This window comes from Colias eurytheme, chromosome 27 (genome assembly GCF_061535395.1).
Source record: "Colias eurytheme isolate Ceu_HAF_F1 chromosome 27, ilColEury1 Martin Lab GWU primary, whole genome shotgun sequence".
In the NCBI taxonomy this organism is placed as follows: Eukaryota; Metazoa; Arthropoda; class Insecta; order Lepidoptera; family Pieridae; genus Colias; species Colias eurytheme.
In genome coordinates this window covers 2,840,102-2,861,558 of record NC_143006.1, presented here as the reverse complement: position 1 = coordinate 2,861,558, position 21,457 = coordinate 2,840,102, and the positions used below count along the sequence as shown (strand labels likewise).

At 32.1% G+C, this 21,457-nt stretch overlaps 2 protein-coding genes across 2 annotated transcripts; one reads left to right on the top strand and one right to left on the bottom strand.

Moving 5' to 3' along the window:
- Positions 1-511: 511 nt before the first annotated feature.
- Positions 512-9,005, bottom strand: LOC149896808 (protein FAM98A). Its single transcript, XM_090117284.1, has 10 exons — positions 8,837-9,005; positions 7,977-8,209; positions 7,539-7,675; positions 6,919-7,054; positions 6,328-6,482; positions 5,087-5,287; positions 3,993-4,076; positions 3,159-3,454; positions 1,443-1,618; positions 512-885 (listed from the first exon to the last, which is right to left on the bottom strand). The coding sequence occupies exons 1-10, from the start codon at positions 8,872-8,874 to the stop codon at positions 791-793; spliced, it is 1,551 nt and encodes a 516-aa protein (XP_089973410.1). The 5' UTR covers positions 8,875-9,005; the 3' UTR covers positions 512-790.
- A 7,163-nt stretch (positions 9,006-16,168) lies between these two features.
- On the top strand, positions 16,169-17,737 carry LOC149896807 (uncharacterized). Its single transcript, XM_090117144.1, has one exon. The coding sequence runs from the start codon at positions 16,210-16,212 to the stop codon at positions 17,725-17,727; it is 1,518 nt and encodes a 505-aa protein (XP_089973270.1). The 5' UTR covers positions 16,169-16,209; the 3' UTR covers positions 17,728-17,737.
- Positions 17,738-21,457: the final 3,720 nt, after the last annotated feature.

The following is a 21,457-nucleotide window of genomic DNA, read 5'->3' as shown; positions in this document are numbered from 1 at the left end:
TCTACAATATAGGGCCTAGTACTTGCATATTATGTTCAAACTTCAATGAAATGAACACTATACTATTTTTTTTATTTTAAAAACATTTTATAAATGACATCTAGCTTTCATTTTAATCACGTTAGTAGGAACTACCAATAAATCAAAACCGTTATATGCATAATTACCCGCATTTAAAAAAAATACCTTCATTGAAAAAAATCTTTACTTTATTTAACTATTGCCAACATAAAAAAAATACTTTTGAAAATCCGTCTCTCTGATTTTTATCAAATTTCACTGAATAATTACTAAAAACAATTTTTAAACGAGACTGCCCACTAAAAAAATATAAATTAAACCGTCTCAATAAAATTTACTATTTTCTATCCTATTCTTATAAACAAATTTCAATTCCGAACAAAGCTTACGAATCCGCATTTACTCGATGATATTATAAGTAAAAGCCAAAAAAAAGTAAGTCCTGTCTGTTAGACCTTCTGTCGTCGAAAAATTGTCAAAAGTATACATTAACAACATTAAAAAAACGGTTTTATAAGGAACTCTCGGAGCGCGATTCCGACTCGCACTTGGCCGGTTTTTTATAACCAAGGAAGGACAAAAAAAAATTTATATTCATATACTTGTTGGCTTTTTACTTATAATATCATTGGAACTACGCCCAAATTTTACAACTACCCCCATTTTTTTTTTCGTTTTTCCCATTCAAAATTCAAACTACCCCCAATATTTAAATCTAAAACTACCGTCAACTATCGTTATCATTTTGTGTGTATGTTAATGTGTTGTGTCAACGTCGCCCCGAATAGTTGCCGCGACCCCTTCTATCATTCGACGTTTGGTAGCCGGGGTTCGGTTCATATGTTTTGTAACCGCCGCCGCCTCCTATAATAAAATAAATATTATACATTATATATTTATATTGCAGATTATACATAATGCAGATAAGAAAGATTTATTTTTACACAAATAATAAGAATAGTAATATTTAACCCATTGAGCCCCGAACGGCCCGATCGGTCCACGACACAATAGGTTTTCTATTGTGTCTGTGATTCCGGGGTCTGAGTTATTAATGAATTATGTTATATGAAGAATTACATCGAACATCCGATTGGCAGTCATAATTCCAACAGGGCTCTTTTTATATTTACAATTTGATGATAGTAATATAATATTTTATTTTGGTGTTGAAATTCATACATTATAGAATAAAATAAGACATTTGTAGCAATAATTATGCTATGGTTATCGATTTTAATGAATTTTAATTAGATTTCGTTAGATTTAAATTGAAAATATGACAAAAAATGAAAGCAATTTAATACAGGATTCCAAAAAGTAGGTTGATTTTATGATTACTAGGACTAATATTTGTAGACTTTACGAACCAAAACTTCTATTAAATGTTTTAAATTATAATGCAATACTAAAACTCATACCTTGATAGCCCTGGTTATAACTTCCCATGCTATCATAACCTTGGTTATAATTGCTCTGGTTATAACCATAGCCTTGGTTACCGTAACCCTGGTTCTGGTTCTGGTTATAACCGCCGGGTGGAACCTCGTAGGTTTGGTAGTTACGGTTTTGGTTAAATGCTGGACTTGATTGGGGCCTGAAATATGTGATTAATTAATGAATTAATGAATAAATGAATGAATAAATGAAAAATTCTTGATTGCACACTGTAACTGTATAGAATACATTAAAAAAAATGTTTACAATTATATTATTCTAAAAGCATAAATTAAATAATATTGTGTTTATTTACTAAATAACGTTGGCGGGTTCATTCTTAATAAAATATATTCAAAATGAATATAATAAAAATAGTTTGTACTTGTATCAAATTAAAATTTAAAATGTAAAACTGTTATATTTTCTTTTTTGTTCAATATGTGTCCCGCCATAAATCAGTTTATTCATAATCGAACAAATATCGCAATATTTTGAAAGATGCTCGCCTTTAAGCCGGATAAAAAAGAAAACAAATAATACATAAATAAATCATTTATTTGTACACAATAATATAACAAATTAAAAAAATATATAAGTATATGTCACTTAATTATCTTTTACATATATAAACAATAAACATTGTCATGCCATTACAATACAAACACAAACCTAATCTTTCCCTTTCACTCTTAGATCATTAAGTAATGGATGGAGTACGCTGGCAAATGTTCTAACTAAACTTTCTGCTGATTTTGGTGCGGGGAGGGCAACTCACACTATTGAAATACAATCACACATTCACAAAAATAATTTGTGTCACGAAAGTCGTAAAAATTTACGACCTTTTAAGCGACGAGTTTTTAAATTCAACTCTATCCCTAAGTTCATAAAGATTAAATTTGTATTTCATTCCAAGTTGTCTCGTGGGGAGTGTGGTTCAATATCGCGTTCTAAATTCAACTTTATAACTTAGATCATAAAGATTAAATTTGTATTTCTTTAAAAGATAGTCTCGTAAGGAATGCGGTTCATTATCGCGTTTTAAATTCAACTTTCTCTCTTAGTAGATAAAGATTAAATTTGTATATTTTCTTTCCATGATAGTCTCGTCTCTTTCTCTCTCGAAACATGACTCGATTATTTGTCTTGATCATATCGCTAAACGATACATCGACGATTATTAGAAATTGCATTTAATTAGAAATGTACGTTAAAAAATAAAAAAATATACACAAATTAAAGGTTATTCCATCTTTTTTAATATTCGACATGTTTGAATTGCTTCTGCAAGACTTGACAGTGCAAAACGGCATTTTTAGCGGAGCACTCGCAGACGTCCTTTCGATGTTTTACGAATACGCAGAGTGTCTGTAATCGATTACGCAAGTAGTTTTTATGAAAGCATAAGATTTTTCGATTCGAATAATCTTATACCTCAGCAAAAGGGGAAACGCCTGCGAGTGTTATCCATTACTTAATGATCTAAGCTTTCACTACATAGTATAAGTCACTTTATCTGTCCCTGTGTACAATTAAATCTTTAAAACTACGCAACGGATTTTGATGCGGTTTTTTTTATAGATAAGAGTGATTCAAGAGGAAGGTTTTAGTATATTATAATTTATTAGGTTTTAGACAAAGCGGGCGAAACCGCGGGCGTTAAAAGAGGAAAGATTAGGTTTTACTACTATACATACCTCTGATCCCCACTCCCCTGATTATAACCACCTTGAACCCTCCCCCCTCGACCCCCTCTATCCCCCCCACGACCACCACGACCCCTATCTCCACCATAACCCCCCCTTTCACCACTATAACCCCCCCTTTCACCACTATGACCACCTCGATCACCACTATAACCCCCTCTCTCACTGCTATGGCCCCCACGGTCACCACCGTAACCCCCACGACCCCCTCTTTCACCACCACGACCCCCACGATCACCACCCCAACCCCCCCGTTCACCCCCACGACCACCTCCACGGCCACCACCCTGGAAAAGATAATTCACATTTTTAATATTATTTGAAGTCGAAGAAATTATAGAAAAAATATGAAAATGACAAAAAATAAATCAGAAATTGATCTGGCTCTTAAATAAGTGGAAGAAACTCATAAATTTAAGTATACACGTAAACAACTAAAATTAAGTGTGTACATAATTTCAATGTATATTATATTTTCCTATAAAAAACATCAATCGATATTGAAAAAAACCGACCCAAAAAAACGAAAATGGAATAATGTTTTCGATTTTATTTTAACTACACCAAAACAATTACCGTAAATGAAGAAAGTGATCTATACTAATATTATAAAGAGGAAAGGTTTGTATGTATGTATGTATGGTTTTCACGCATAAACTACTGGACCGATTTTGACGAAATTTGGCACAGATAATCTTTAGACCCTGAGAAAGAACATAGGCTACCTTTTATTGCGAAATATGTACCACGAGCGAAGCCGGGGCGGACCGCTAGTCGTTTATAAACTTTAGTTTATTTCAATAAAATTAAAATCAAATATTTTACCTGTGGGGCACTTCTCTGTTGCCAAGAAGGCATTTCCGGTGGTGGGGGCTGTTGTTCGTTCGGCCTACCTCCTCTATCTGGTACCTGAAATATTTAAATCCATACTATAATATTATAAATGCGAAAGTAACTCTGTCTGTCTGTCTGCTACTCAATCACGCCTAAACTACTGAACCAATTTTCATGAAATTTGGTATGGAGATATTTTAATACCCGAGAAAGGACATAGGATAGGTTTTATCCCGGAAATCCCACGGGAACGGGAACTATGCGGGTTTTCCTTTGAAAACGCGGGCGAAGCCGCGGGCGGAAATCTAGTATTTGCATATATTAAGAAAATGTTAGGTGTAACTGTCACGAAAATAAAAGGTCACAATGAAATTTTGTATTAATCACATTACAGTATTTACCACGTAACTGTACGGAAAAACAAAAACTACCCTCAATAAACAAAAAATGAAATTTAATAATTATAAATCTTCAATATTATCTTACAGTATCTTAAAACAAAACTAATACTCAAATATTTATTTATTCAATAAGACTTATTCTAGAAGCAATTCTGAATAGTCACAGTCTTACCATTTACCACCGATTCAGAAAGCAGGAAGAAACTCCATAGTTGCTCTTTTAAAATCGTGTCAATATTATATTTTAATCTATACTTTATTTTATAATATTATAAAGCTGAAGAGTTTGTTTGTTTGAACGCACTAATCTCAGGAACTACTGTTCCGATTTGAAAAATTCTTTTGGTGTAGATAGCCCATATATCGAGGAAGGCTAAAGGCTATATATCATCACGCTAAGACCAAAAGAAGCGGAGCCACGCGGGTGAAAACGCGAAGCGCAGCTATTTTTATATAATACTAGCTGTGCCCCGCGGTTTCACCTGCATTACTCCGCTCCTATTGGTCTTAGGGTGATCATATTATATAGCCAATAACCTTCCTTGATAAACGGGCTATCTAACACCGAAAAAATTTTCAAATCGGACCAGTAGTTCCTGAGATTAGTGCATTGAAACAAACTCTATAATATTAGTATAGATTACAAATATAAAAACTACCCTCCTAAATATGAAAATAACTCACCCTGCCAATAAGTACTTTATTAACTTCGCTCTGTGTATTCTTCCTTACAGACGCACTAGAAGTCTTCTCTATATGTAACAACGACGATCTTGCCGCTAGGAAATCAGACAATTTGACGTCTGGCTTGATCCGCAAATGTTCCCGTTTCGGTCTGTATGTCGATTGTATGAGATCTTTCTTGCCTTTGAGACGGTCGGACCACTGAAATTATTTAACGTGTAAATATTAGTTTAAAATATCACTAGTATTTTAGTGGAATTATAAATTAATTAAATGGTTTGTATGTTAATCTTATATATAAAAAGGAATCGCAAAATGTGTTGGTAAGCGCATAACTCGAGAAAGGCTGAACAAATTTCGATAATTCTTTTTTTATTATATTCCTTGAAGTACGAGGATGGTTCTTATGTAGAGAAAACGTAAACATGTACCACGGGCGAAGCCGGGGCGGACCGCTAGTTACTTATAAGTCTATACTTTAAAAAAAGATAAAACCCTCAAAGATGCTTTAAAGTTTAACAATAGAATGAAAATATGTTGAATAACTATGAAATACACAAATATAAGTGCATTTCTTTAATAAGAAATGTCTACTTCCGTTGTTTGTAACTTCCTATAAATAAAAGCTGCTCTTATTGTATTGATTAAACTTTATTACTGTCACTGAAACTTATAATGTTGTAGGTATATTATCTATACTAATATTATAAAGAGGAAAGGTTTGTATGTATGTATGGTTTTCACGCATTAACTACTGAACCGATTACAATGAAATTTAGCACATATATAGAGAGTAACTTGGATTAACACATAGGATAGGTTTTATCCCGGAAATCCCACGGAAACGGAAACTATGCGGGTTTCCTTTAAAAATGCGGGTGAAGCCGCCGGCGAAAAGATAGTATTATATAGTTTCAGTATGATTTTAACTTGTATGAAATTTGTTCCAACCATAACTGGAACTTGAACAGAACACTTTACAGTATTCCTTAAAAACCTGTATAACACTTTATTAACAACCTTCCTTACAACATGCATACTAATATTATAAATGCGAAAGTAACTCTGTCTGTCTGTCTGTTACTCAATCACGCCTAAACTACTGACCCAATTTGCATGAAATTTGGTATGGAGATATTTTGATACCCGAGAAAGGACATAGACTACCTTTTATTTCGAAATAATATGTACCACGGGCGAAGCCGGGGCGGACCTCTAGTTTCTTATATAAAAATACTAACCTCAAAACTCTGTATAGTACACTCCAATCTGGTTAATAAAGTCTCTCGTCTCAAACGGTATTCTTCAAACATTTCCGTGAATGTATTTTCTAATTGTTTCCAATCTTTTTCCGTTAACGCTTTATTGTATAATGGCTTGCCAACTAGTTTATCACCTGGAAATTTTAAAATTATGAATTACTAGCTTTCCGCCCGCGGCTTCGTCCGCTTTGTTTACAACATAATAAATTATATACTAAAACCTTCCTCTTGAATCACTCTATCTATAAAAAAACCGCATCAAAATCCGTTGCGTATTTTTAAAGATTTAAGCATACATAGGGACATAGGGACAGAGAAAGCGACTTTGTTTTATACTATGTAATGAATTATTGGTCATATTTTAATTTGATACTAACAAAAAAGTTACAAACTTCAATATAGTTGAGATGATTGGAATATAAAAAAATATTAAACTATAACCATTCAAATAATGGTAAAAATTTATGAAATTTATTAAATAATGTCAACTTTATATGTTTCGTAGTTTCTGTTGCACGTCGTCCGTCAGTCACTAAGTAATAGAAGAATTTTATATATATTAATAATTACCCTCTTTTTGTATGGTTTCCTTTAATTTCGCTTCAAGCTTCGAAAATAATACTTCAGGAGTAATATTTGGTGGAGGTTTATTAAATTTTAGTGCAATAAGAATTTCTTTTAAGTCTTTTGCTGTTGGTGATTCTTGCTGCAAATAAATAAAAATCAATATAAATTAATAGCCTTTTTTACATTTTATTTATTCATTACAGAATATGATAATTAACACATTTTTTTAGGTAATCAATTGTATTGTATCTGAGTTGTGGACGAAAATATGTGTAATTAGTTTATTAATTCCTTTTTTTTTTATTTACGAAACAACGATTTAAGCATACATAGGGATATAGGGACAGAGAAAGCGACTTCGTTTTGTACTATGTAGTACTAGTGATGAAATCAGATCTGTTACAAAAACAAAAGTTAGGTTAATATATTGGAATTGATATCCATGAAAAAAGATAATTATTCTCCTATTGACCACCCGTCATAACATAAAACCAAAATAGTAGAATAAATTTTATGACCCTAGTGAAAGTAGACCAAGGCGGAAAACGCGAGTTAAAATCCTTCCTAGAGATTGAAATTTTTTCTATTCTTTAAAAAAATCATCAAATCTTTCATCAACTTACCACTACAATATCCATTCCAGCTGGTTTTTCTTTTGGACAGTCGACATTCACCATTCTGGCTGCCATTAATTCTGATACTAGATAGTCTAATAGCAATATTTTATCATCCCTTGACTGTAACCTGGAGGACATGTGACCTGAAATAATTTTAATGTTATTAACGTTTAGTGCATATTTTTATAATACTACTAGATATGATAAGAATAAAAATATTTATTTTAATAATCAATTATACCTATTGTTAGACATAACTTTTCATTTAGGGCCGATTTTTCAATGCTTGGATAAAACTTATCCGTCCAATAAAGTATTACATGATAATATTAAAATGTCACGTAAACTGTCAAATACGGACAATTAGAATACGTTTTTAAAATGAAAAGTTTTATCCATTGAAAAATCGGCCCTTAGTCATAAAACAAAGTCCAGTTTTCATACCTGTTATAAGTTTCCTATATGGACAACCGAGTTCCTTCAAAAATGAACTGAGTTCAAGCAAGAAAGAACTGGATTCATCAGGATCGTTCATTATATTAACTGTTTCTTCGAGGTTACATAGTTTTTTAATTTCTTCAGCTAAGATATGAACTAGTTTTGTATATTCTAATGATTTGGCACCGCCATCAAGGGCTTTGGCGAACGCTACCTCATCGGATAAGGGGCCTTCATACCTGTAATAAGAAATGATGGATGTTTGAACTATTTGAAAGTACAAAAATTAACCTACATGATTGATGGAAAATTAAGATTGTGAGAATTAATCCGTCAGTCCTCGGATCACAGACACAATAGAAAATCTATTGTGTCTCGGCCCGATCGGGCCGCTCGGTGGTCAATGGGTTAAATATGAAAATTATTTATATTAAGTTTAATAAGAGTTATCTACAATAGTATAATACACTTTTTTGGATGCCCTGGACCAATGTTCAAAAATGATACGATTAAAAATATTAAATAGTATAGTATGAGTTATCAATATTTTAAATAATCAACATATTTTGTGAAAAAATATATTCAGAACATTCCAAATGTACAAAAAGTAAAATATATAATAGATTTCAAAATACAAATCATTAAAAATGATGAACATATTGTACCTATCTTTTATGTGAAACATTATCAGTTCGATATAAATAGATAATATTCTAATATATGTATTGATATAAAGCAAAGCAGTACAGTTAATCACAATACATAATCATACGAAATAATAGTAAATTTCTGGATATCAGGAATTTAGTTTGCAAGAAAATTTTAGTATAACCTAATTGGAACAACAAAGCTTTCTAATTACTTACCCTAAGTCGTTTAGGGAGTCTAAAATTTCGTTTTCCATATTGTTTATAGCGTATGGTTAATTTTAACCAAATCAACTTAGATCTTTCCACATAAAATTATTATCACCGGTGTTAACGGCGTTCACTTTATTTTTTCATCTAATCGAAATGGCACTATGGTCTATGGCTAGTGGCAACCACAGACTAACAAATAATTACTAACAAGTAAATAATGTTGCCATAAAGATTACCCAAAATTACCCAAAAAAAAACGCTGTTTAATATCGTTTTAAAGTGGATAATTGAATGACTTGGAGTCCGAAAAAATATTTAGTGGTCGTTAAAATTTGTTTAATATTCGTTGGCATAAAACTTAATGGATATCATATTTGGCTTGTTTAGTATAATAAGATTAACTAGAATAGAAATATCGCTTATAAACGATTGAAGCAAACAATTTTACTTATAACGCAGTGTACTTTATCATGTAATAATTGTACTCTTTGTACCGTGAGAATTTCACGAAATCTCCCATAAATTGGGGAACTCCCCATCAATTGACAGCACTTGACAGCACCAGAAACGAAAGCGCTGACAGCACAGCAAAATATGACAGATAAAGCCATAGTCAACAGAGTAGAAAATTAAACATTTTGAATTAGAGGGTGGAATCTTGGTGGAATAAATTGGAATGCTTTTGGAATGTTTGAATTATAAAATATTATAATATTATATTGAACTTCTTTATCGGGGTTGGAAAAAATTTAGTGTAACATTTTTCCGTTACGCGCCATCTTGTTTTTATCCCTACCACGCGTGATTGGCGTATTTCTGTAAAGTTGCATACATAGAGTAATATAATATATACGTTGCATATAGTAAATTATTTTTTGAAAAATATAAAATAAATAGAAGTTTCACTTCTTACGTGTGTACACTAGTACACGCACACATTTTTTTATAATAATAAGTTATTGAATCAGTAAACATATTTTACTGCCCCCTATCGTACCAGCTTTGTTGATAAAGGCAACTATTGAGTTGTGGCGTCTACACTTTTATTATCTGTATATATTATCTGTGACGTTAAAAAACGGAACGCACTTCGAGTTTCGACCGTTAATAACACGTTAATAACTTAGGTTAATAATTTTGAATTTTCCCGATGTAAATAAAAAAAATAATGCTGATTTTCTTTTCTCTAGTTTGGTATTCTATGTTGCATCACATGGTGAAATTGTTGTAAAAGTACGAGAACAGTAATTATTAAGTTAAAATATACCTACAACGTTATTTCTTTCATTTTATTTCATGGGTAATGAATCCCATAGTCATTAGTGATAACTGATAATAATTAAGGTAAAATCTGAGAGTAAAATACCTACGACAAAATATATTAAAATAACTAAGTAAGTAAAACAAAATCAGTTCGGTAAGTGTGTGCAATTATAAATAAAGCTCCCAGAATAGGAATCGATTTGAATTCAAATAAGAAAACAATACATTACACATGGACGTATAAAAAAAGACGGACGGTATATCGCCTAAACATTGAGTGAAGCCTAGTAATGGCGGCGAAACATCCATGTGTGTGTGCCATGTTGCCATGGCAACAGTTGTCTTGATGACAATGGCGGCTGTATTTTTTTCTATAAATTTTGCCGTAATAATTTTGTCATTAAAACATAAAAGAAATAACTTGCTTCCCTGTGGAATGTAATCCCTTGTGTTTTGTTATTTAAAATTGTACTGTTGCGACACCATTTAACCACGCAAGACGGCATTTTAAATATTTTTTGTGAAACAGTGACGCAGTTAATCAGTCGGTAGTTCACGACGTAATGGCGGCCGACTAGCTTACTATGATGAGAATGTGTGCGTGTTTATTGTCTTTACACGATCGCTAGCTTACTATGGTGGCTTCACGTTGTTTGTTCGTAATACGGCGTCCGTCTTTTTTTATACGTCCATGACATTACAGTTATTTTGGTTAAAATTGAGAATTTTACAGTCTTTAGGTAAAACTTTACTGTTTGATCCAATTTGATCACGACTCACGTTACTAACAATGACGTAATATTGCTTATTTGTTTTATGTATCTACCTACCTATGTCTTTTGTTACAACTTATAATATTTATCTGTTCCATTTGAAAACGAACTAGGCTGTCAACCGGCGCCCATTATAACTTAAATTGCTCTGGTTATTCAAACCTAAATTCACATAATTCATCTCTTTCTATTATGATAAGTTTTTTTGTAATAGGTACACAAAAATATGAAAATTTTAGTAGTAAGTATCGATAGTGCACATTAATATAATTTAATTTTTTGTAACTGTGTTAGAACTTAGAAGCAACCCTAGGGCCTAGTGATGACAGTTGGCTAAGTAAGCTTTTTCGCGCCATTCTAATGTCGCAATTAATTTGCAGGTAATTTGTTCTCTAAAACGGAATAATTATTACTTATTACATCCAAAGGAAAGGGAAGGAAAGGAAGGAAGATTCGACGCAAGACGCAACGTTGAAATTATGAACGAAGTCTTTAAGGTAGTATTTATCATCATTAAAAAGTTTCAGTAATAATTTAATATTTAAAAAGCCGTGTTGATAAAAGAGTTATAAAAAGTGTCTCTATAAGGATTTAGTGTTGGAAGGTTTCCAGGCGTTTGCGAACTTTTCCCCTCTGTTGCGCCAAAGGATCATAATTATAGTTTTAAAAACTTCAACTACAAAGGCGTTTTGGTCTTTGTTTTAATTTTATAAGATACTTACGGTATTGATTGCGTTAGGGTTTACTGTTGTCATCCTCTTGTTATCCTATAATAATATAAATGCGAAAGCTTGTGAGGGTAGATGGACGTACGTATGTTTGTTACTGTTTTAAAAGTAACTACCTACTAGACGGATTACTGTAAGTACAGTATATTTTTTGTATGTAGGTAGTAACTAGTATAATACGATGCACATGAGTTATGTAAATTGTTGATTTTGTTTGGGGTTCCGTGGTGGCATATAATGTTTAATAGATAATTAGGTATAACTGGCATAAAATTGTGCCGTAGACGGTCTACGGCCTGAAGAAAAGCGGCTGACGCGACGTTGCCGCTTCGAATGCGTAGGCATATGTGCGTAACGTGAACAATAATAATTTATTATAGGTTATAGGCCATACAGTAATTACAAAATAAAGAAGCTTTCGTCGATAAAATTATCATTATAATTTTCGTCCGCCCACGACTTGACGTTATAATATATGCGTACACACGTCTCACAAATCTGCGTTCCTAGATCAAACCGTGTAAACAAACGAAGCGTAAAATGGATATATATTTCCGCGCGTTACACAATTTCATTAAAATAAACCAGATTTATCGTCGCCATAAAAACTTCAGACTTTTGACGATTGCTATCCGCCCATTAGGCTTAAATCATTTTAACAGACGCGTTATTCAGGCTAAGCGGTAAAAACGGTTTGAATTATATTATCCTCTGACCCTTTAAACGTCTACTGTTTCATCCCGAAAGCATAAAACCACAATTTAAATAACAAACAACGTTTGCCTGAATGAAAGTGTCGAGTTTCGCGCTATAATTAAGGGAAATATTATCTAAAACGTAATAAACAAGTGAATAAATTGTGTTGACATTTTTCGGGTGTGTTCTAATAGAACAATTGCGGTTTTTGTAGGCTGTAGCGTTGGCTAATACGCAATGCTGTTTTATTTAATAGAAATTTAGGGCGAAAATGAGAAAGGATTAAGATTAGGGTTGTCACTTAATAAGTTTAATTATGAAAATAATACTTACCAATTCTGTATTAGAACAAAAATACATGTTTTCAAATATTATGGTGCAAACACATTATGCATATTTATTTTATGAGATATAATATATGTACCTACTTTCTCTGATGTGTAATACCTTAACACCTTAATTAAGGTGTACTATAGGTAATAATATTATCTGTGCTATTAATAAATAGCTGTTTAAGCTCTTGCACGGCCAAGAAACTAAATTATCTTGTAGCTATACCAAAAATCTTATTTAACGTAAATATTTATTATCACATTTAAATTAATTCGTTAACTATTGTGACTTCTTCATGAAAGCGAATCTTTTAATCTTAATATTATTATCTATCTTTAATTGAATGAAAATTCCTTCAGAATTTCGAAAGATATTTCGACGCCAGTTGTAATTGAATACTGTTAATTATATAATTTATTAAATATTGTATAACTCCCTGACCTTTCAAATTGTTATTGATTATTTACCTTTGATCACTTATAAATAGCAAAAAATAATTTGATTATTTTTATTGTCGTCATTGAGTTTTGATTGCCATCTAAGTAATAAAAAAAAATATGTGTGGCACGAGGACTGCCGCGGTAAAGCTATTGCATAGCATCGCATCGCTGTGCCGGTTGTAGTGGGGGTGTTAGGTTTTTTCGTTTCGGAATTTTTCCATTCGGTCGCCGCGCACAAAGTCTGAGATAATAGCTATGCAATAGCTTAAAAACATTTAATATGTATACCTATCTACAGGTAAAATAACAGCATGTTTTACCTATATATGCATTACATTAAAAATTCCCTCTAAACTCTATCAAAGTGAAAGTTTTCACAGAAAATATCGCTACCAGTTTATTTAGCACCGCTCGATCTACTGTATGTGACGCGTTACAAAAACACTCCTAACAAAAAGCCTTACAAAAACTGGACAGGCGGGACACGTAAATATTTAGCCGGACGCGAATGCAAAAAGGCAAGCGCTAAAGCTAGATAGTTGACAACCCTAGCTTAGACTATGCCCTATACTCTATACTCTGTAGTCTATAGTCACAAGAGACATGAATGCTAGAACCGTTTTTCTGTTTACTTATCTCGTAAATGCCTATTTGAGAATCTAGTCTGAGTCATGTTATGCAAGCTCATTTTCAGTGACTTATTTGCTAGACGGATGTACATAGTAGGTATGAAAGATTTTGATAAACAATTTTAAAGTGTAAATAATTTTTTTGGGATATAATATTATGTACCTATGTATATTGTATATAAAGTAGAAGTAATGCTGTTTTAGGCATTTTTAGTGAATAAGGTGGTACCTAGTACCTACCATGTACCTACTGATAAATTTCCAAAGAATATCAGGTGACACGTTTGCCTTCATTACCCTGATTCATACTGTATTTTTAATAACTGTTTATATTTTATACGGAGTATTTTACGCACTCACTCATAAGTCGTACCTGACGTCATCTCATATTAATTTTAGAGTGTTCCCTCCACGTATAGTGATGATACATATATCGTTGTTTTCGTATTACAATGCAGATTTGTCGAATATTTCATCGAGATTCATGCAGTGAACGTTAGATTGAGAAGGGAGAGTGGAACCTGGAATGAATAAATTATAAGGTTTTGATAGCTTTAAAAGCTTCCAAATATTCGCACAGGAAATAAGTCTATGGTGTTTTGTATTTTACTATTGTGAACATTAACTATAGCCTAACAGATTCTTGTCAATTATTTTCAATACCTAACGACTTTCCTCTCGTCTGTAAATAAATATGACTCATGTAGATTCTAAAAGTCCAGAAAAGTGAATAAATATACAAGTTTTCTTACATTTTGGAGTTATACTCTAAAATACCTACCATAAACTATTACTTTTACATTTTACGTACAAAAAAGTAAGTAATTTACTACGAATGAGAACCCTTTGCGAAGGCCCTTTAAAAATAGGCCACATAATTCTTTCAGTTTGAATTATAGTTTTAACCCCAATGCAAACGACCCCTCTTATCATGCTAGAAGACAAACTTATATGTGGAACTGTAGTTTTGAATGAAGAAATTTGATTTTATCTTTGATTTTTTTTTAAATCTATTTTTGACAAACAAACAAACAAACAAAAATTCTTTATTGTGCACCACAGAGAAAAGTACAAATAAGGATACATATAATATAAGTAACAAAGAGCACAACATTTTGACATTGATATTATAAGTAAAAAGGTGTAGTTGATACGTTATTAGCTCTTCGGCAAGTGCAAATGCGGCTAATTAGTCACATTTACTTCAGTTTTCTTCGCAGTTTGTGCGTAATTGTACCGTTTTTTGAAGATCGAATGTTGTGTTAATATTAAGTACACCTTTCTACTTACAATATCATATATATATAGTTATGTTAAAATTAAATAATTCTATATTACAACGAACGCTGATTATAATTATTATAAGCTAATTCACAAACAAACAGTTTCCACATCTTATTAGTTCCTAGTTTTTACCTTTATACAATTTTTACCAGCCATTTCATCTTTTCATGAACTCAGCCATTTCAAAAAAGAACAAAGTAGCGACTTAAAAACAAATAAATGCAGTACCTATTTAAATCGCCATTTACTGACAACTGTATTCAAGAAAACTCGCTCCGAGTAATAAACAGTGAAAAACAATGAATAGACAAGCTTTGTACCTGTCTTCTTTCTAATTGGCAGCCGCATTTGTGTAACAATTGGAGGAAAATGCACTGAAAGTAAATTCTAATTGACTAGGTTTAAAAAACCCTACACTGGGATCGAATTTTGCTCTTTGTTATTCTGTGTTCTGGTAATTCGAATAAAATTACCGGTAGGTACGGTATGCGGTATATATAGGTACGGTAATGTTTAAGTATTTTTAGGCGCGTTGAAAGTAAAATTGCAAGATCGTGTCATGGCAATACCGTCACGTCATGGAGTAAGGCGGCGATTTTGATATCTTTGAATCTTGCCAAATAAGTTTCACTTCTGACACGTGTGCTCGGCACACGCTTATTTTTATTGCAATTTTGCTCATACCGTATTTTTGTAAAAAAAATAATATTAAATTCAAAAATTCGTTTAAAAAATCATATTAAATTCAATAATTACTTGTAAAAACAGTATAAATTAGTAATAGTAAACTATCTTATCAACGTACAAGTGTTATTTAATGTGAAATACGTATAATTACGTGACTGAAGCTGCGTTTTGTATAACGTGGATGTCAACGGCAACGGAAATTCAAATTCGAATTTCTTCTTGGATAAACCAGGGGAGTACTAGTTTTAATATATCTTATTTAAAGATACACACAACATTCACATTCATTTAAACTAATAACACTGCTCATATTTTATGAGTAACGTCACAATAAATACATGAGCGCATAGTTATCGTCTCACTTTGCTTGACAAGTTGGAAGCAATTTAGAGGACAAAAACTAATAGCTCCAGACAAAATATACTTCAGTTCTAATACAAAACCTTATCTTATCCATTCACTATCTACTCTTTTCTAATAATTAAACCATATTGAGCCACACTTTTTAACATCTATTTCACCTGTTTCAGCAACTAAAATTACAACATGCTGACCCGCAAGGCAGTGGCCAAAGATATGGAAAACAAACTAAAGGCCACACTACAGGATTTAAAGGCTTCTCAATCCCTGTGTGAACAACTCTTGCTGGAGAGAGAAGAACATGAGGTAGAAATCCAGCAAATAATAAACAAAAATACTAGTCTGAAGGCCGAGCTAGCTGAACTCCACACTCAATATATGGACAGCCAAAACAAATGCACAGCCCTTCAAGACCTTGTTGACAGCTTCCAACAGTGTTCCAATGACCACGAGAAGGCTCTCAGTCGTATCGTTGAACTGGAATGCAGTTTAATGGAGGTTCAGGAGGATAACTCCAAGCGGCTTTGCAATTCATCCAACAGTCTTTTTGGTGAACTGCTTGAATGTGGACAGTTAAGTGGCTTTGAAAACAATAGAAAAATCAAGTTGAATTCACACAACAAATTAAAAAAATTTCTCAAATTAAGTAGGTTTATTAAACGCACTAAATCAGTTATTAGAAATAGGTTTTCATTAAAAAATGTAGCACAATTGCAAAATAAAAATAAAAGCCTTTTGAAAGAGTTAGATAGATATCATAGGGACTTAGAACATTATAAAATGATATATGAAGTAGAAACTTCTGAACTTCAGGAGAAAATAGACTCATTAAATGATACATTACATGACCTCAAACAAGAATATTCTGCTGCCCAGTTACAAATTACTGAACACATAAAAGAGGCAGATTACTTAATAAAGTTAAGCAATGAAAATATGGATCGCTTCGAGTCCATGACCAATAACTATGTATGTCAGTGTTCCATAAGTGACAATGAGCAACCGTCGCCCCATAAGCCCATTGACTGCACTGACATACATAGTATTCAACCAATGGCAACAATTTCATCTTGTAAAACAAAACATCTTTCCACGCAGGAAATTATTGTGTTGTCAGATAATATAGGTCAGGGATTTGGCGCTTTGCTTAACAACTTAGGGCATAAAGTAACCAATTTTTGCACTCCTAATAGTTCATTTACATATATCATGAATTCATTAGATAATTTTAGTTTTAATGAAAATAGTATTGTTGTTATATTATACGGAGATAGTTTTAATTTAAAAAAACATGACATTGATATAGGATTTCAAAAAATGTTGAAAATTAGTAGTGAAACAAAATGCAAATTTATGTTGTGTACATTACCATATTTGCCTGGTTTGACACAAAATCAAAATAGATTTATCTATAATATTAACTTAAAATTATATAACTTAACAAATCATCATAGTGATGCATTTATATATTTTGACATAAATTCTTGTACAAAATCTTTTTGTTTGACAAGGAATACAGTGTATCTGCCATCTAGATATAAGAGAGAACTTGCTATGTTAATAGCATATAAAATTATTAACCAGTCTGATACATGTTCAGTAGCAGACCATCGATCTACTATAATTTTATGTAGTAGTAATTATATACATCAACCTAGGTTAAGTGTTAATAGACAAACTAGCCCTAAGCTAGATTTAAACTAGTATGTAAGACAACAGCTAAGCAGCCTTTTTCCATTGTACATCAAAATATTCAAGGCTTGGCTAGCAAATTATTAGAAATAGAATTATTTTTAAATCATAATAGAATTAAAATATTTTGTGTAACAGAACATTGGCTTAAACAATGTCAGTTGTTAATAAATATTGATAATTATAAATTAAAAAGTATATACTTTAGGACAAATGCTATTCATGGAGGTTCTCTTATTTTTGTACACAATAGTTTAAAATGCAAGGAACGAACTGACATTGTTAGCCTTTCTGTAGAACGCACCATTGAACTGTCCTGTGTTGAGCTTGAGTGTTACATTATTGTTTGCGTATACAGACCTCCTTCCAGTGACTATAATTTGTTTGAGACAGTCATGGAAGAAATATTAAAGCGTTTAGGCAGGAGTAAAAAGAAGGTAATAGTATGTGGTGATTTTAATATTGATTTACTTTCACACACACAAACGGCAACACGAATAGTTAATTTGTTTCATTCATTTAATCTGTATAAACTTTTTGATGAACCCACACGAATAACACCTACTTCTGCAACTTGTATTGATAATATATACTGTGATTGCAAATGTTTAGAAAAATATATTCTCAACACGCTAACTTCGGATCACTGTGGCCAGAAAGTAGTTTTTGAATGGGATTGCATACCTACAATTAAAAGAATTAATGTTAGGCCTATAACTAGGAAAGGCATTCATACATTCAGAAATAATATTGATAATAAACTGCCTGACCTGAATGATCAATCCTTTCATAAAAATCCTTGTGAAATGTTTACAAATCTTTTTAAGTTCATTCATAGTGAATATGAAAAAATATTTAAAATTAAATCTTTAACTATTACCAAGGATTTACCATTCAGCCAATGGGCAACTCCTAGTATACACAGATGCAGGAACGTTCTTTACGAGTTATATGGTATGAAACAATATAACAAAGACTTGTCATTTCTTAGTTATGTTAGAAATTATTCAAAAACATTTAAAAAAGTTTGTCTCACTGCCAAGAGTTTGTATGTCAGAGATAAAATACGCAACTCGGACAATAAAGTTAAAACGGTTTGGACAATTATTAATGGTGAATTGGGCAAAAGCCAATCGAATGATAGTACCATAAAACTTGTCAATTCTGGTAGGGTCATTGACAAAAGTGCTGATGTTGCGCTTGCTTTTGAAGATTTCTTTAGTAATATCCCTGCTAGTATAACTAAGAATTTAAATTCGTCTTCAGCGCTTGCAGAGTCTTTATTGAGGGATCATGTTGCTGAGTGTAACAAATTATTTGAATTGCGACACGTGACTGCTGATGAAATTGTTAAAACTTTTAAAACATTAAATTTAAAAAAAACATGTGATCTCTGGGGTATGTCTGTAAATTTAGTAAATAATATCATAGAAAACATTGCCAATCAACTGGCGTTTATATTTAATCAGTGTTGTGACTGTGGTATATTCCCTGATTTACTAAAATTTAGCAAAGTTATTCCTTTATTTAAAAGTGGTGACCAAGAAGACAGTAATAACTATAGGCCAATTTCCATATTACCAACTTTGAGCAAAGTCTTCGAGAAACTAATTTTAAACCAATTAAGTAGTCATTTTGCATCAAATGGTTTACTGCACGCCAAACAGTATGGTTTCACAAAGGGGCGCTCTACCACTGATGCCGGAGTAGCTCTTTTGTCACATATATACAAAGCATGGGAAAATTCAAAGAATGCTTTGGGGATATTCTGTGACCTTTCTAAGGCTTTTGACTGTGTAGAACATTCCACTCTATTACGGAAACTAAATTTTTATGGTATCAAAGGTTTAGCTCAGGATCTCATAGCTTCATATCTTCAGAACAGGGTACAAACCGTTGTCGTTAATGGAGAGAAATCTCGCGGTGCGCCGATTAACATAGGTGTTCCGCAGGGATCTATCTTAGGACCGTTCTTGTTCTTAGTGTATATTAATGACCTACCTTATTATTTGGAGGATATGTGTGAAATAGTACTGTTTGCAGATGACACCTCATTAATTTTTAATGTGGATAGACATGACACAAATGTTGACGAAGTAAACTCTGCTCTTTTACGCATATCCAATTGGTTTAATACTAATAATTTACTATTAAATACAAAAAAAACAAATTGTGTAGAATTTATCCTCCCAAATGTAAAAAAGGTGAAAAGGAATATTATTTTAAACGGGGAGGTATTATACCCTGTGGAATCGACTGTTTTTCTTGGTCTGACATTAGATGAGAAGCTTCAATGGGGGGCCCATGTTACCACCACCGCTGCTAAGCTCAGCTCAGCTGCATATGCAGTTAGAAGAATAAGGCATCTCACCGATGAAGAAACGGCTAGATTGGTTTACTTTAGCTACTTTCATAGCATAATGTCCTATGGAATTCTGCTATGGGGCAGGGCTGCAGATATAGAAACTATATTTATATTACAGAAAAGAGCCATACGCTCTATATATAATTTGCGTGCTCGAGACTCACTAAGAGATCTCTTTAAGAATACTGGTATCCTTACTGTACCGTCGCAGTATATATTTAATAATATTTTATATGTACACAATAACGCTTACTTACACACAAAAGTCGGAGATAGACATTGTTATGGCACAAGAAACAGAAATAAAATTGAAATGCCATTTTTCCGGCTAGCTAAAGTTAAAAATTCATTTATGGGTCAAGGTATACGCTTTTACAACAGAATTCCTCATAATATTAAAGAGTTTAGTTGTTCTAAATTTAAAACTTATATAAAAAATGTACTAGTTCAGAGAGCCTATTACAGTATTAAGGAATATATGGACGATAAAAACCCATGGAGGGTTGTCGCGTAAAAACCACAGGACAGTTCTTTGGCATATTATGTTAATATAATTATTATGATGTTACATATGTAATTTGTAAAATTGTAAAACTGATATGATTAAAAAGAGCAACTATGGAGTTTCTTGCCGATTCTTCTCCGTAGATACTGCTTTCCGAATCGGTGGTAAATGTTAAAAATATGTACCTAATGACGTTTCAAAAGTGCTTCTAGAAGAAGTCTAATTGAATAAATAAATGTTTGAGTTTGAGTTTGAGTTTGAGTTTGGCTACATATTTTTTATATGTACCGTACCTACATATAAAAAATATGTACGTACATATTATTGTCTACTCGGGGTAATTAATAAGCTCTTCTTTGCTTTTAAATTTGTTAAATAATGACTCTATAATACATCTGCTTTATATTTTATTGACTTAATAATACATAATTAATTATCCCTGCTTCGAGCTCGAAAGCTGCTGATAATTAAACAATAAATTAAAATTATTTGTTATTTAATCATGATTTATTTCAGAAAGCCCTCGTTTTGCACTTTTTCAGCAAGCGTTGTTAAAGAGCTTAGCACTTTAGCAGTATTTAATAATTATTATTTATGTAATATATAGAATTTTTTATTCTATATAATACGATAATAATTCGGTTCTTTACAATTTTAAACACAAAAACAGCAAACAATTTTCATCTAATTTATTCTGAGGCTTGGATGAAAAACATTTTTTGTTATAATATTAATATTAAGTAACTATATTTTTCGCAAAACTGAAAATTAAAACAAAACAAGTTCCATCTAGGGTTATTAGCAGGCTAAAGTCTTTGCTTTACGCAGAGGAAAAATATATTATGTATTAATAAAAAATGAGGGTACTAATA

What these genes read in the sequence shown, in the direction of transcription:
- LOC149896808 (XM_090117284.1), bottom strand. Translation starts at nt 8,874, where the DNA reads ATGGAAAACGAAATTTTAGACTCCCTAAACGACTTAGG. An exon ending in CTGGAATGGATATTGTAGTG is followed by an intron (nt 7,055 to 7,538) that starts GTAAGTTGATGA and finishes ATTTATTTGCAG; the next exon opens with CAAGAATCACCAACAGCAAA. An exon ending in GTACTATACAGAGTTTTGAG is followed by an intron (nt 5,288 to 6,327) that starts GTTAGTATTTTT and finishes AAATAATTTCAG; the next exon opens with TGGTCCGACCGTCTCAAAGG.
- LOC149896807 (XM_090117144.1), top strand. Translation starts at nt 16,210, where the DNA reads ATGCTGACCCGCAAGGCAGTGGCCAAAGATATGGAAAACAAACTAAAG.